General features: G+C 44.6%; 1 protein-coding gene across 3 annotated transcripts in view; it reads left to right on the top strand.

The window, feature by feature from the left end:
* The first annotated feature begins 1534 nt into the window (after positions 1–1534).
* Morc3 (MORC family CW-type zinc finger 3) overlaps positions 1535–12498 on the top strand; it is a 41994-nt gene continuing 31030 nt past the window's right edge. Inside the window, exons 1-2 of one of the 3 annotated variants that reach the window (XM_052157929.1) lie at positions 1535–1788; positions 11122–11194. In XM_052157929.1, coding sequence (XP_052013889.1) covers positions 1750–1788; positions 11122–11194 — 112 coding nt within the window. In that variant the 5' untranslated portion in view covers positions 1535–1749. Of the gene's footprint in view, positions 1789–9765; positions 9836–11121; positions 11195–12498 lie in introns of those variants that run through there. The other 2 variants (XM_052157933.1, XM_052157930.1) reach the window with 2 other exon arrangements.

The raw sequence follows: 12498 nt of genomic DNA, 5'->3' as shown, positions 1-12498 counted from the left end.
TACCACTCGGCACTGAATATTACTTGGATTTCACTTAAATCCATGCAGAGCTGCATGGTAGTTGTTAGGGGCTGAACGGGGAGAATGGAAGATGGATGGCTACATTGACCTCCATTATGGGAACACACTGAATGCCCTGATCTGAGCTTTAAAAAGTGAGGTTTACGTGTATTTAACCACAATAAACAAATACAATACTGCAGGGAGGAGTAGTAGTAATCCCAACCTATAATCCCAGGATTTAGGAGCTAGAGGCAGGAGGATCTGGAGTTCAGGGTCAACCTCAGGTCCAAAGCAGAGCAACCTGGGTCTCAGGAGACTCTCTCAAAAAGATACACAAAGAGATTATGTAACTCTCTAGAAAATGTAGGGGAGACAGGCTTCCCTCCGCTGTATCCCCTGTATCCAGTGGGGCGCCCTCTTCTCTGATGAGCAAGCATTTGTATCACCCTAGGGACTTGTTTCCCCAAAAGACTACCAGAATCGGATGAAACTGGAAAATAAGGCTGATTTGCTTGTTAATCCTGTCAACTTGACAAGATTTAGAATCACTGTGGGAGCACGCCTCTGGACAAATCCACAGAGGAGGTTCTAGACTAAGCTATTTGAAGTGGAGTGGAGAATTTGCAGAGCCTGGGCTGCTGACACGCCCTAGGCTGACTGCACAGTTCTCTAACCCGCCACGACTGTTCAACTGTCTTGACACCCACAGGTTCAGTTTCACTTATCTTGTGCCTCTTAGCACCATTATCTCACCAGACACCATAACCAGCGATGAAAGACTTTGTACCTAACACCACAGTCTGAAAGCAACCCACAGTATCACAGATACCAACTAGCACTTTTAGGTGCTTTATATCATTTAACCAACTGTGGACAACAAAGGCAACCATGAACACCACAGGTTTTGTTTTAATTTTACATCTCTTTATTAATTTAAAAGTATTTAAGTATTCACAAGCCTACAGTTAAAATATGAAGAGAAAACACAGTTGAGGTGTAGGAAAAGGAGGATCCCATACTGCAGTGTTTAGTAGACAGTGGGTCTGTAATAAAGAACCCTAAACTGTTTATCAGCAGAAGATGAGCTGGATAAACGTTATGTTTCTGTATTACATAAATAAAATATGACTTTCTTAAGACCGAAGTAGATACTACTGCAAATCTTCCAACCTTCTCTTTACTTGTACTATTTAGCATCCCTTTCTTGACTAATTTCTATATCCTACTCACTGGATTACCGGGCTCGATACACACTGAATTAACGTTGTCTGTGCGCTACCACTACCAGGATAAAGGCTGATGATTTTTAGGTAAACCCCAAAAGTAATTATTTTCTTCATTTTGTCTTGTAAGGTTCCAATAACATCATTACTAGCGGCCATGGATTATACTTTGGCAGTGCGAGTCTCATCCGAGTTTGTCTAGCTCCTACACAAAACATCGTCCTTCGCGCCAATCTTCAATCTCAAGGTCCAGCGACGCGCGGCGAGGAGTTCGCACCCTCCCGCTCGCCCACGCATGCGCCCTACGCCTCGGGTCCTGCGCACGCAGCAGGTCAGGCCCGCTCGGGTAGGCCTTTGCCTATAATCCCAATTCGCCTTTGCCCGAGGCGGAAATGAGAGGGCGTGGCCTCGTGTGGCCGACCCCGCCCCCGGAAGTGGGCGGGATACCGAAACCCGCCGCGGACTCCTAGCCTCCCAGTCGGGCTGCGGCCGAGGCCGGTCCTGGCTTTGTAGCTCACTCAAGATGGCGTCGCAGCCACCCACCGGGATCCGCCTCAGCGCGGTGAGCAGTCGCGAGGGGAGGAGCGGGTCGGGTCCCAGGAGGGCGGGCGGGCGGGCCAGCCAGGGGGGTGGCAGTGGGCGGCGGCGACTCGAGGGCCTGGCGCGGCGGCCGGGAGGTCGCGGCGGGGCTGAGGGGTCGCCGCCATGTCTCTGCGCTCGGAGGAGCGGCTGTGATGCGCGGTCCGTGCGCGCCCGGCGTCTCCGGCCGTGTCGCGGCCCCAGCCCGCCACAGGCGGCCTCCCTTCCTCCGGCTCTGCTGTCGCCGACAGCTGTAGTGGGAGCCGCGCCCTCCTCCGCGACCCGCCCGCCCGCCCCGGGAGCAGCCTTCGGGCCTCGCCGGGGCGGCGTGGGCTGCGGTGCAGCGCGGCGCCCGCACGCGTCGGTCCCTGCCGTCCCGGCTCGGAGGAGCGGAGGCCAGGACCCTCATCTGCTCCGCTTGCTTGGCATGCTCCTGCCTCCTCCAGCCGAGCCCAATTCTGACAAACCCTTTTGAGGCAGCTGGGAGTGGTCACAAAAAACGACTTACACTTTCGGGTCCAAAACATTGTGGGCGTGGCTTCGCCTGATGATTCCAGCAAAGTTTCATTCTCCGCCGGCTCTGAGGTCTTAAAAGGGGAGTGTAATTCCTCGGAAGAGGATGTCGGTGTTTGAAGGATGGCTGCGGTGGCACATGCCTGTAATCCCAGCGCTCGGGTGGCTGAAGCAGGCAAATTCTAGGACAATTTAGGGGACAGGGGGAAGTCCTGTCTCAAAGGGAAAAAAAAGCGGTACTACAGTGTTACATAATTTCATTGGTGAACGGTAAGGACTTCCGGAGGCTAAAGCACCTCCCGTAGGTTCTCATCTTGAATGGGTCTGTCGCTGTCCATTCATTAGGCGATGTCCTTCATATGGGATGTGATAGCCCCAAGTGTGCATGAAGTGTTACCTAGCTATATTGCTTCTGCGTTTTTGTAAGGTTGAGCATTCTTCACGTTTTTGGTTAGGTTTTGTTTTAAATGCCTGTTAGTACAGTTCCCCTCCACACACATTTATTTAGTTTATGTGTATGAGTGGTTTGCCAGTATGTGTGTGTGCATGCTAACGACCGGTGTGTGTCTTATGCACCTGAAGATGAGGACTTCAGAGCCCTTTTTGCTAGGTATGAGTTGCCCCATGGGGTGCTGGGAACTGATTCCTGGTCCTCTGTAAGAGCATGTGTGCTCTTAGCACTGAGTTATCTAAAGCCTCTATTGTCGTCATTCTTACTTCCCTTTCTTTTGAGAGAGGATAGTGCTGCTGATTTTTTTGTTTTGTTTTGTTTGTTTTGGTTTTTTTTTTTTTGTATTTAGTTCCCCCCCCCCCCCCAGACAGGGTTTCTCTGTGTAGCCCTGGCTGTCCTGGAACTCACTCTGTAGACCAGGCTGGCCTCGAACTCAGAAATCCGCCTTCCTCTGCCTCCCAGAGTGCTGGGATTACAGGCGTGCACCACCACCACCCAGCAGATAGTGCTGATTTATGAGGAGCTTTTTTAAGTGATTAGGTTGTTTGACTAATGGTGTTGAGTAGTTAAAAGAGAGTAACTTTATTCTTTTTTCCTCTGGGTTTTAGCACTGTTCTGCTCCCCAACTGGGTGAATCTGGATAGAGTAACACCTGCCATCCTAGAGCCAAAAGAGTGTCTTTTTTTTTTTTTTTTAAGATTTATTATTATAGCTAAGTACACTGTAGCTGTCTTCAGACACACCAGAAGAGGGCATCAAATCTCATTACAGATGGTTGTGAGCCACCATGTGGTTGCTGGGAATTGAACTCATACCTTTGGAAGAGTAGTCAGTGCTCTTAATCCAGAGCCATCTCTCCAGCCCCAAGAGAGTTCTTATTCCCAGGGAAATGATAGAAATTCTGTGTCGATTATGAGTGACTAAGGTCCTGGAACAGGGATTTAGATTACTGTGAGTAATGGGGGTGGTGATGAGTGTGTGTCTTGGGCTATCCGACAAGGGGCTTCCTGTTTGCCACGCAAATTATGTTGCTGTATCTCCAGTCTTATGGAAGCTCCTAAATCATACAACAAAAAAAATCCGTAGATGAGTACATTTGTCAAATTATTGGCTGGGGGGGAGGGTCAGGTAGCAGAGCGGGCAGATCTCTCCTGGGCTTAACAATACACAATAATTTGAGATCTTTACCTAGTAGTGAGGGTGTTAGGTCAAATACAGAGTTGATGGTAAATAGCTCTAAGAGGGACTGAAAAATCGGGCCTTGTGATACATCTGTAATTTCATCTACTCTGGAAGCTGAGATAGTAGGACTACAAATTCAAGGCCTGCCTGAGCTGCAGAGTGAGTTCAGGGCCAGCCTAGACAACTTGTCTCAAAATAGAAAGGAAAGAGGACTCCACTGTGTGTTTCAGTGGGAGAGTACCTGCCACCATGCGTGGGGCCCAAGTTCAACCCCAGCCCTTGAGGGCACTAAAGATAGCTCAAGAGACTTTTGGCTGTCTTACAACATTCCATTTGTCAATCATGATGTTCTAGTTAGCCAAACATATGCAGGATCTTCAGTACAGATGAAGCTTTAGAGAACTTTCATTCATGACAGTTAGCCTCAGGTCTTGCCACAAGTATTTGAAATCTCTATTTTGGATCAGGGATATATCCCAGTATAATAGCACACACTTAGTGTGTGCTAGGTAGGCCCTTGGTGCTACCCCAGTACCAAAAATAAAATGCAAATGCTGTTTCTTTAAAAAGCTACATCCAAGTGACAAGGCATAGTTGTACAGACATATAAGCACAGCGCTAAGAAAGCTGCCCCAGGAGGATCAAGAGCCCAGGCCAGTTGGGACTGCTTTCTTGACCCTTTCCTAAATAAGAAAGATAAACCACAGCCTAAGTAGTACTCCCAGGTTGAGTCATGATCAGTAGAAACAGGTGAATTAAATGTCTTAATTGGTTCTGCGTCTGAGTTCCTCCTTTTCCTTCCTTACATATTGCATTCTCTGACTCTTCAAAATTGAAGTGAAGGGCCAGGAAAATGGCTCAGTTTGGTGAAATGCACACTGAAGTCATGAAGACCTGAGGTCAGATTCCCCAATCCCCAGTAAAGTGTCTATAATCTAACTCAGCACTGGGGAGGCAACTGTCTGGATCTTATAGCCAGCCAATCCTGACAGACTAGTGAGCTCCAGGTTTAGTGGGAGACCCTGTCTCAAAAATAAGGCTAGTGAGATTGAGGGTGAAGATACTCCCAAGTCAGCCTCTGGCCTCCACATCATGGCCCCACAAACCCACCACAGAAAGATTGAATTGATACTGGGCCTGGTGCTGTGTTTCTGTAGTTCTAATTACTCGAGAGGCTGTAGGATAACAAATTCAAGGTCAACCTTAGTAAGACCCTGTCTCAGAATATAAGAGGACTGGGCATATAGCTTATAGAGCACTTGGCCTGGTGTAGGAAACACTCTAGAACCATCCTAAAGAAACAGGAAAGCTTGGCCTGTCCTCAGGAGGCAGAGACAAGCTAGGGTAACAGTGAAACCCTGAACCAAATCTAGCCTGGCATCTGTTTTTGTATGATCTGCCGTCTAAAAATGAGCATTCAAAATATTTGAAAAAAAGTTGTAGGACATGTGAAATAAATTTTAGTTTCCATAGTTTTATTGGACCACACCACGTGCAGTTTACCTATAATTGACCTGCTTGGAGTAGGAGAGAAGCTAAAAAAAAAATGAACTTTGTATTTATCAAAAGCCACAGAACTGAGCTGGGCAGTGATGGCACACACTTTTGATCTTAACTCTTGGGAGGTAGGGGCAGGCAGAACTCTTGAGTTCAAGGCCAGCCTGGTCTACAGAGTAAGTTCCAGGGCCTTGGATATGGAAGGGCAACATTCTTCAGTGGGTTATCTCTAGGCTGTTATACATACATTTTAGAATCATTTAGGAGGTCTGAGAACCTAGCATAGAGTGCAGAGTGCTAAATAAACATTTCATTTTCTTTAATTCCAAGCCTAATGCTTGGACCGTTTCCTGTGTTTGGTTGCTTTCCCCACCCTTAGACCCCTGTGCCTCCTGCTGACTCAGGTGCTGTTCACTGGCTCCTGGGGAGTGATAGTACTTCATTTACTTATTTCGTTGGAGTTGGTTTGTTCTCTTTTATTCTCAGATATGCCTGGCATGGTACTGTGATTGCGTTTTCTGTATGGCTTTTTACTTTCCCTGGACTTAGCCATTGATAACATATTTTTTTCTCTCTCTTTCCGTACTGATCAGTAGATCATTCACACTTTCATAAGAACACAGAGGTCTTTTCCCAGCTGTGTTCAGAACACACCCAGCATTTATCAGGTGGGAGTCCTTGGCTTGATAAAGTTGCAGGGACCTCTTTAATCTTCTGTTAGGTCACTGTTTGAACTGTGTGGGTTTACTCCTTGGTCAACGCTGAACGATTAACAGCACAGGCTTAGCCTGCCCTTGTGGGCTTGGTCCTGACACCAAATATTGGACGTGTAACTTTGAACAAGTCACCAAGTCTCCTTGGGCCCAGGGTTCTGGTGTGAATGAGGAGTGTGATGCTCTTACCCATGCCAGGATTGTGCTTTAAGTTTTTGAGGACTCGTCGCACTGTGTTCCATGGCAACTGTACATGTTATATTCCCAGCAAGTGTCAGCCCAGATAATGTGGGTGGCTCTCCAGAACAGCGACTGCAATGACAGGGAAACCCAAGCCAAATACAGAAGCCACCGTGCACATGGGCAGAGGAAGACAAGTATGCCAAAGTGAATGGGGAAGGGGTGTGTTTTGAAGCAGTTGTCTTTGGATGCAAGGAACACAGGGTACCGTCAACTCAGGGATGATCAATGAGTTTCTGGACCAGTAGTGGATGCTGTAAAACTGTTTCTAATCTGTCTACGAGGCTGTGGTTTTAGCAATCTTCTGTGGTGGTTTCTGTTACCTGGAAAATATTTTCAAAGATCCTCACTCCCTATATGGCTTTACCTCGTCTTATTGTGGTTCTGACAACTTTCTTTGTTTTTCTTTTCTTTATTTTCTACTTATCTGGGGGAGTGAAGGGCATGCACACATGTGTCATGAGAGAACAGAGATTAGGAGTCAGTTCTCTTCCCTTCCATGTGGGTCCCAGGGATTGAACTCAGGCCTTCAGGCTGCATACTTGGCAAATTTTTACCCACTGAGCCATATTGCAGCTACCCACTACTTTGATACAACAGAGCACAAAAGTTCTAATTTCTTTGAATGCTTTCTCTTTTGAGACAGTCTCAATATTTTTCCTTGTAGCCTCACCTGGCCTGGAACTTGCTACATAGACCAAGATGTCCTCTGACTGACAGATTCTCTACCTTCCAGGTGCTGGAATTAAAGCCATGTACCACCACACCTAGCTTCAAGTGTGTGTGTATGTGTGCATGCGTGCCGTTCTAGCTTGTTCTCTCTTCAACCTGTCTGGCCGTTGCTTTGCCTAGAACTGGAGCTACAATAACTTAGGGGCTTGTAGAGGAATTTTAATTCAGAACATGGCTGCTCTGGCAAGAGATCACATCCAAAAATCTTCTAGATCTGTGTGATCTGGCTGGAATACAGACACACCATTAATCCAAGGAGACAGAGGCAAGTAGATCTCTTGAGTTCAAGGCCAGCCTTGTATAGAGCAAGTTTCAGGTAAAGAAAAGCTTAGGTCCAGGCATGGAGGTATATGCCTTTCATCCCAGTGCTCAGGTGACAGAGGCATGCAGATCTCTGAGTTCTGTTCAGTCAGTTCATGGAATTCAGAGGCAGATATCAGTAGAATTTTACAAAGACAGGTTGAAGAGGGAACAAGCTAGATACAGATAAAGACAGAACGAGCCAGAGAAGTAGAAGGAGCCAAAACACTAGAACAAATTGCTAGAGTTACCTTGAGGCCAAGCAGGGTGATTCAGTGAGAAGCAGAAAGAAGCCAGTTTTGAGACATCTTGAAGAGTTTTGAGTCAGAACAGGTGAGTTAATCCAGTCAACCAGAGTTCAGAACTAGGAAGGGTGAGCTTATTCAGCAGTAAGTCTCAGAGGCTGAGAGCATTCTAGGCGTAGGTTAGAATATATGTAGGCAAGGAGCTTCCAGCCGGGCAGTAGTGGCGCATGCCTTTAATCCCAGCACTTGGGAGGCAGAGGCAGGTGGATTTCTGAATTCGAGGCCAGCCTGGTCTACAGAGTAAGTTCCAGGACAGCCAGGGCTACACAGAGAAACCCTGTCTTTGAAAAACCAAAAAAAAAAAAAAAAAAAAAAAAAAAAAAAAGACGCTTCCAGGACTGGGCCTAGCTCAGCAGACAGAGGCAGTAGGTAAGCCTCACAGACAGACAACAATTGTATCAGGAGAATAAAAAAAAAAAAAACTTTTATAGAAACTGGTGTGACCCTGAGAACCAAACTCTGGTTTAAGCTTTATTGAATTTGGTAAGTTGATTTTTTGTTGTTGTTGTTGTTTTAAGTTTTTGCTTTTCTCTGGTGCTAAGATGAAATTCAGGATGCTTGTACCTGTTGGACAAGTACCCTGCCACCAGTGTATGTCTCCAGGATTTTCACTGTCATTATGTTGTGATTGAGATTTCCTGGGAAAAACTGGGACTGCAAAGGCCAACTGACATCTGTGATGTGGATTCAGAGTTCAGAGTCAAGTTACCGTAGGACAACTTTGGCCCCTTAATAGCCATCACTGCCCTCCCCTGTGGCTTAAAGTCTTTGAGCATCGGGTAAATCATTTGAAGTATACAGATGGGCCTTATGTTTCATTCAACCACAGGGTCAAGGAATGCTATCAAAAGCATCTGAGACTGAACACAGCATTTTCCTAGTTTCACTGTCCCTGATGTGCCCAAAGGTCTTGATACTTGTATTCCTTTGCTCGGCTACTCTAAACATGTCATCAAATTATTACCACTCTTGAACATTTCCCTCTAGAATGAACTGTCTCTTACCCCTTTGAGGTGTATAAATTTCACTTTTATTTCCTCAGCTGAAGTGATAAGAGCTATACCCAAGCTGTGCAAATACATGGCTTTGGGGATTTCCTTCTCTGATCGAACTGTCCCTAAGTCTAGGCCTAGAAGCTTCCAGCCTCTGTACAATATAATTTTCCAAGCTGACTAATTTCAATCTGGCTACTCTTGGCTTCAACTGAATTGTTCTGCCTAGCCTCATACTAACTTGACACTCTGTTCTAATCTTCTGCTTCCTTGTTCTCTGGCTGGTTCTGTCTTCACCTGTATCTAGTTTGTTCTCTCTGTAACCATTCTCACTCTACCTGCTCTTTATGTAGTCTCTCTCCCTCTGCTCTTCTTGTGTGAGTTGAGAGTATCCTATCTGACTCTGTCAGATCTTTCTCTAATTCATCACTTTGCCCCACAATTAAAGGCTGGCATTCTTTTCTTTTCTTTCTTTCTTACTTTCTCTCTTACTCTCTTTCCTTCCTTTCTTTCTTAGACTTATTATTATATGTAAGTACACTGTAGCTGTCTTTAGACATAGATCTCATTACGCATGGTTGTGAGCCACCATGTGGTCGCTGGGATTTGAACTCAGGACCTTTGGGAGAACAGTCAGTGCTCTTACACACTGAGCCATCTCACCAGCCACTTTCAAACATGACTGCTTCCTTCTACAAACTAACCTCACCTTCACTGTTAGGGATTAAAGATGTGTACTAAGGGTGTGTCTGGATTCCAGCCAGATCATATGGTAATACAGGGCATGTCTGCATTCTGGCTGGATCCTATCTTTGGATGTGATCCCTTGCTAGAGCAGCCATCTTGCTGGATTAAAATTCCTCTACATATATATAGTTCTAAAATTTGATATGGTTTGATTTATATACTTTTTTGTTATATTCAAGAAATAATTCCCAAGTCAAATGTCATGAAGCTTTGTTCTTCTAAAGTCTTAACAGTTTTATCTGTTATTTTAGGTGGGTTTTGTTGTTGACGATGGCGATGGCTATGGCGTTCTTTGGTTTTACGAGACCGGGTTTCTCTGGGTACCTCAGGCTGTCCTGGAACTTGCTCTGTATACCAGGTTAGCTTTGAACTCAGAAATCTGCCTGCCTCTACCTCCCAAGTGCTGGGATTAAAGGTCTGCACCACCATGCTGGGCTATTTTAGATTTTGATCTATTTTGACTTAATTTCTCTATGTGTTATAATGCAGGAATTTGGTTTGCCCAGTGCCATTATTTGAAAGGGCCTTTTACCAGTCAAATCTTGGTGCCATATGTGCAGGGTTTGTTTTGTTGATTTGTTATGAGTTCGCTTGTCTTAGTTGTCCTTGGAGTACACAGCTTGTCCGTTCCTGTAGCTGATCTTTGTAGTTGTCTGGGCTTTCATTTATTCGTTTTCTGTTTTAGTCAGATCTCCAACAGCTCATGCTGGGGTGCCAACTTAAAACTTGCTTACGTTTTTGATACTCTGCTTTCCAAGTGATGGAATTACAGTCACCATGCTCAGTTTTAAAGAGTACTGGGGATTGAACCCAGGGCTTTGTGAATGTTAGGCAGGCATTCCACCTACTGAGCTACATCTACTGCTTCTTGTGTTGGGAAGTGGAGGCAAGAGGATCTGAAGTTTAAGGGGAGTCCAAGGCTATTCTAGGATACGTGACCCTGTCTTTTAAAAAAAAGTGTTTAAACTAACTTACTACATGTGTGACCCCAAATTGTTCAGGAAATTAAGTTTCCTATTGGTTTCCCCTTCCATACCCTATTATTGAGAATAAAGAGAGACTTTAAAACCTTGAAACATAAAACCTTGATTTGTTATTGGAAGTAATATTTGACATTCTTTGAAGATCATGGATGTACACTAGGCCACTGTTTGAATGTAGTAAAGTTGGAATAGATAATAAAACCAACTTGAGGTGTCAAATATTTAGTCTCTGAGAGGCCACCAGCAAAGCTTGTAGGTGAAGCAAAGCTAGTAAGGCTATTAGGCCTAATTAGTGCACTAATGACCAGATACCTTCTTGGCAAGATTTTTGTCTCAAAGTACGGTTTTAGGAAATGATGTTTGTGGGTCCTTAGGATCTTGGCTGGGTCATTTAAAACAGGTCTTATAAGGGAATTGGGAATTAGGCAAGCTCTTCCTTGTGGACATAAGGAGACAAGGATTTTAAGTAGGGCTCCATGTGAACACTATTGAGTTGTTTCCCCAGCCTTATCTTCCAGGAAGCCTCTAGGATTTATCTTCTTGGAGCAAGCAATCAGACATTTTTTATTTGGCATCAATGTTGTTTAATATAAATTTTCTTGGGTCTTGTGCTTACAATTAAGGGCTGAATTAAATTTTATAAATTGTTGGTTTATTTCAGCTTTGCCCGAAGTTTTTACATACAAATTCTACTAGTCATACTTGGCCGTTCAGTGCAGTTGCTGAATTAATAGGTATGTAAATTGTGTTTCATATGCTATCTTTTAATTGTAATTTTAGTTGACTTCTGAAAAATAATACGCAATTATGCTTTTTTAAAATGTATCCTGCGTAACATTAGTGTAAATGCTTAGACAGTTGTTTAAGTTGGTATCAGGTGAGTTACTCCTCATCCCTGTATTACTCAAGTGTTTCATAGCTTTTAGTACTTAATTTGCTAAGTTGGCATAGCACTTATGGTGAAAATACTTATATTCTTATGAAAGTAAAAAAAAATAAGAATTACACTTCACAGTACTATATGTAACATACAGAGTGGTTTCATCTTTCTGGTGTTATTAAATTTATGATAGTTACTTTTTGTTTCCTCTAAGGAAATGAGGTCCAGGAATATACCTTAATTATCTAATGAGCATAACAGTATGTAAGTTATGTTCAGCTTTGTATCATGAGGTCATGATTTTCTTCTTATGAAATTATATGAGCAAGATGTTTACTTCAACTTAGGTATATGTTTTAAAAGGGAATTGTTTTTAAAAAGGTTTATTTATTATGTATACAGTGTTGTGCCTGCATGTATGCCTGTAGACCAGAAGAGGGCACCAAATCTCGTTTTAGATGGTTGTGAGCCACATTTCTATTGCTGGGAATTGAACTCAGGACCTCTGGAAGAGCAGCCAGTGCTTTTAACCTCTGAGCCATCTCTCCAGCCCAAAAGGGGAAATTTTATTCTCAGGAATTTCCATATATATTTTAGAATGAGTCTTCTTTGTTTGTTTGTTTTTTGTTATTGTTTTTGGTTTTTTCGAGACAGGATTTCTCTGTGTAGCCCTGGCTATCCTGGAACTCACTCTGTAGACCAGGCTGGCCTTGAACTCAGAAATCTGCCTGCCTTTGCCTCCCGAGTACTGGAATTAAAGATGTGCGCCACCACCGCCCGGTGTCTTCTTAGTTTTTTGAGGCAGGGTTTCTGTGTAGCCCTGGATGTCTTAGAACTCACTGTGTAGATAGGCCAGGCTGGACTCAGATCTGCCTGCCTCTGCCTCCTGAAAGCTGGGATCAGAGCTTTAATGGGATCTTTATCAAAGGAAGGCCCTTAGATATGAGAGCAGCAGCAGCAGTAGCAGAAGGAGGGACATGGTGAGCTTTATTCATTAAGGAGGGGTCTCCCTCTAGCCTAGGCTGTCCTGGAGCCACCGTACGCTGCATCCTCAGCTTCTCGAGTGCTGGGCCTGCAGGGTGAGCCGCCGTGCCTGGCTAGCAGGAACTCCTTTTCTTTGGCATACTAAGGTTCTTGTAAAGTCAGAGCTAGTGAACA

This window comes from Apodemus sylvaticus, chromosome 15, assembly GCF_947179515.1.
Source record: "Apodemus sylvaticus chromosome 15, mApoSyl1.1, whole genome shotgun sequence".
In the NCBI taxonomy this organism is placed as follows: domain Eukaryota; kingdom Metazoa; phylum Chordata; class Mammalia; order Rodentia; family Muridae; genus Apodemus; species Apodemus sylvaticus.
The sequence above is the reverse complement of the archived record's forward strand: the minus strand, read 5'-3'. Positions and strand labels throughout refer to the sequence as shown.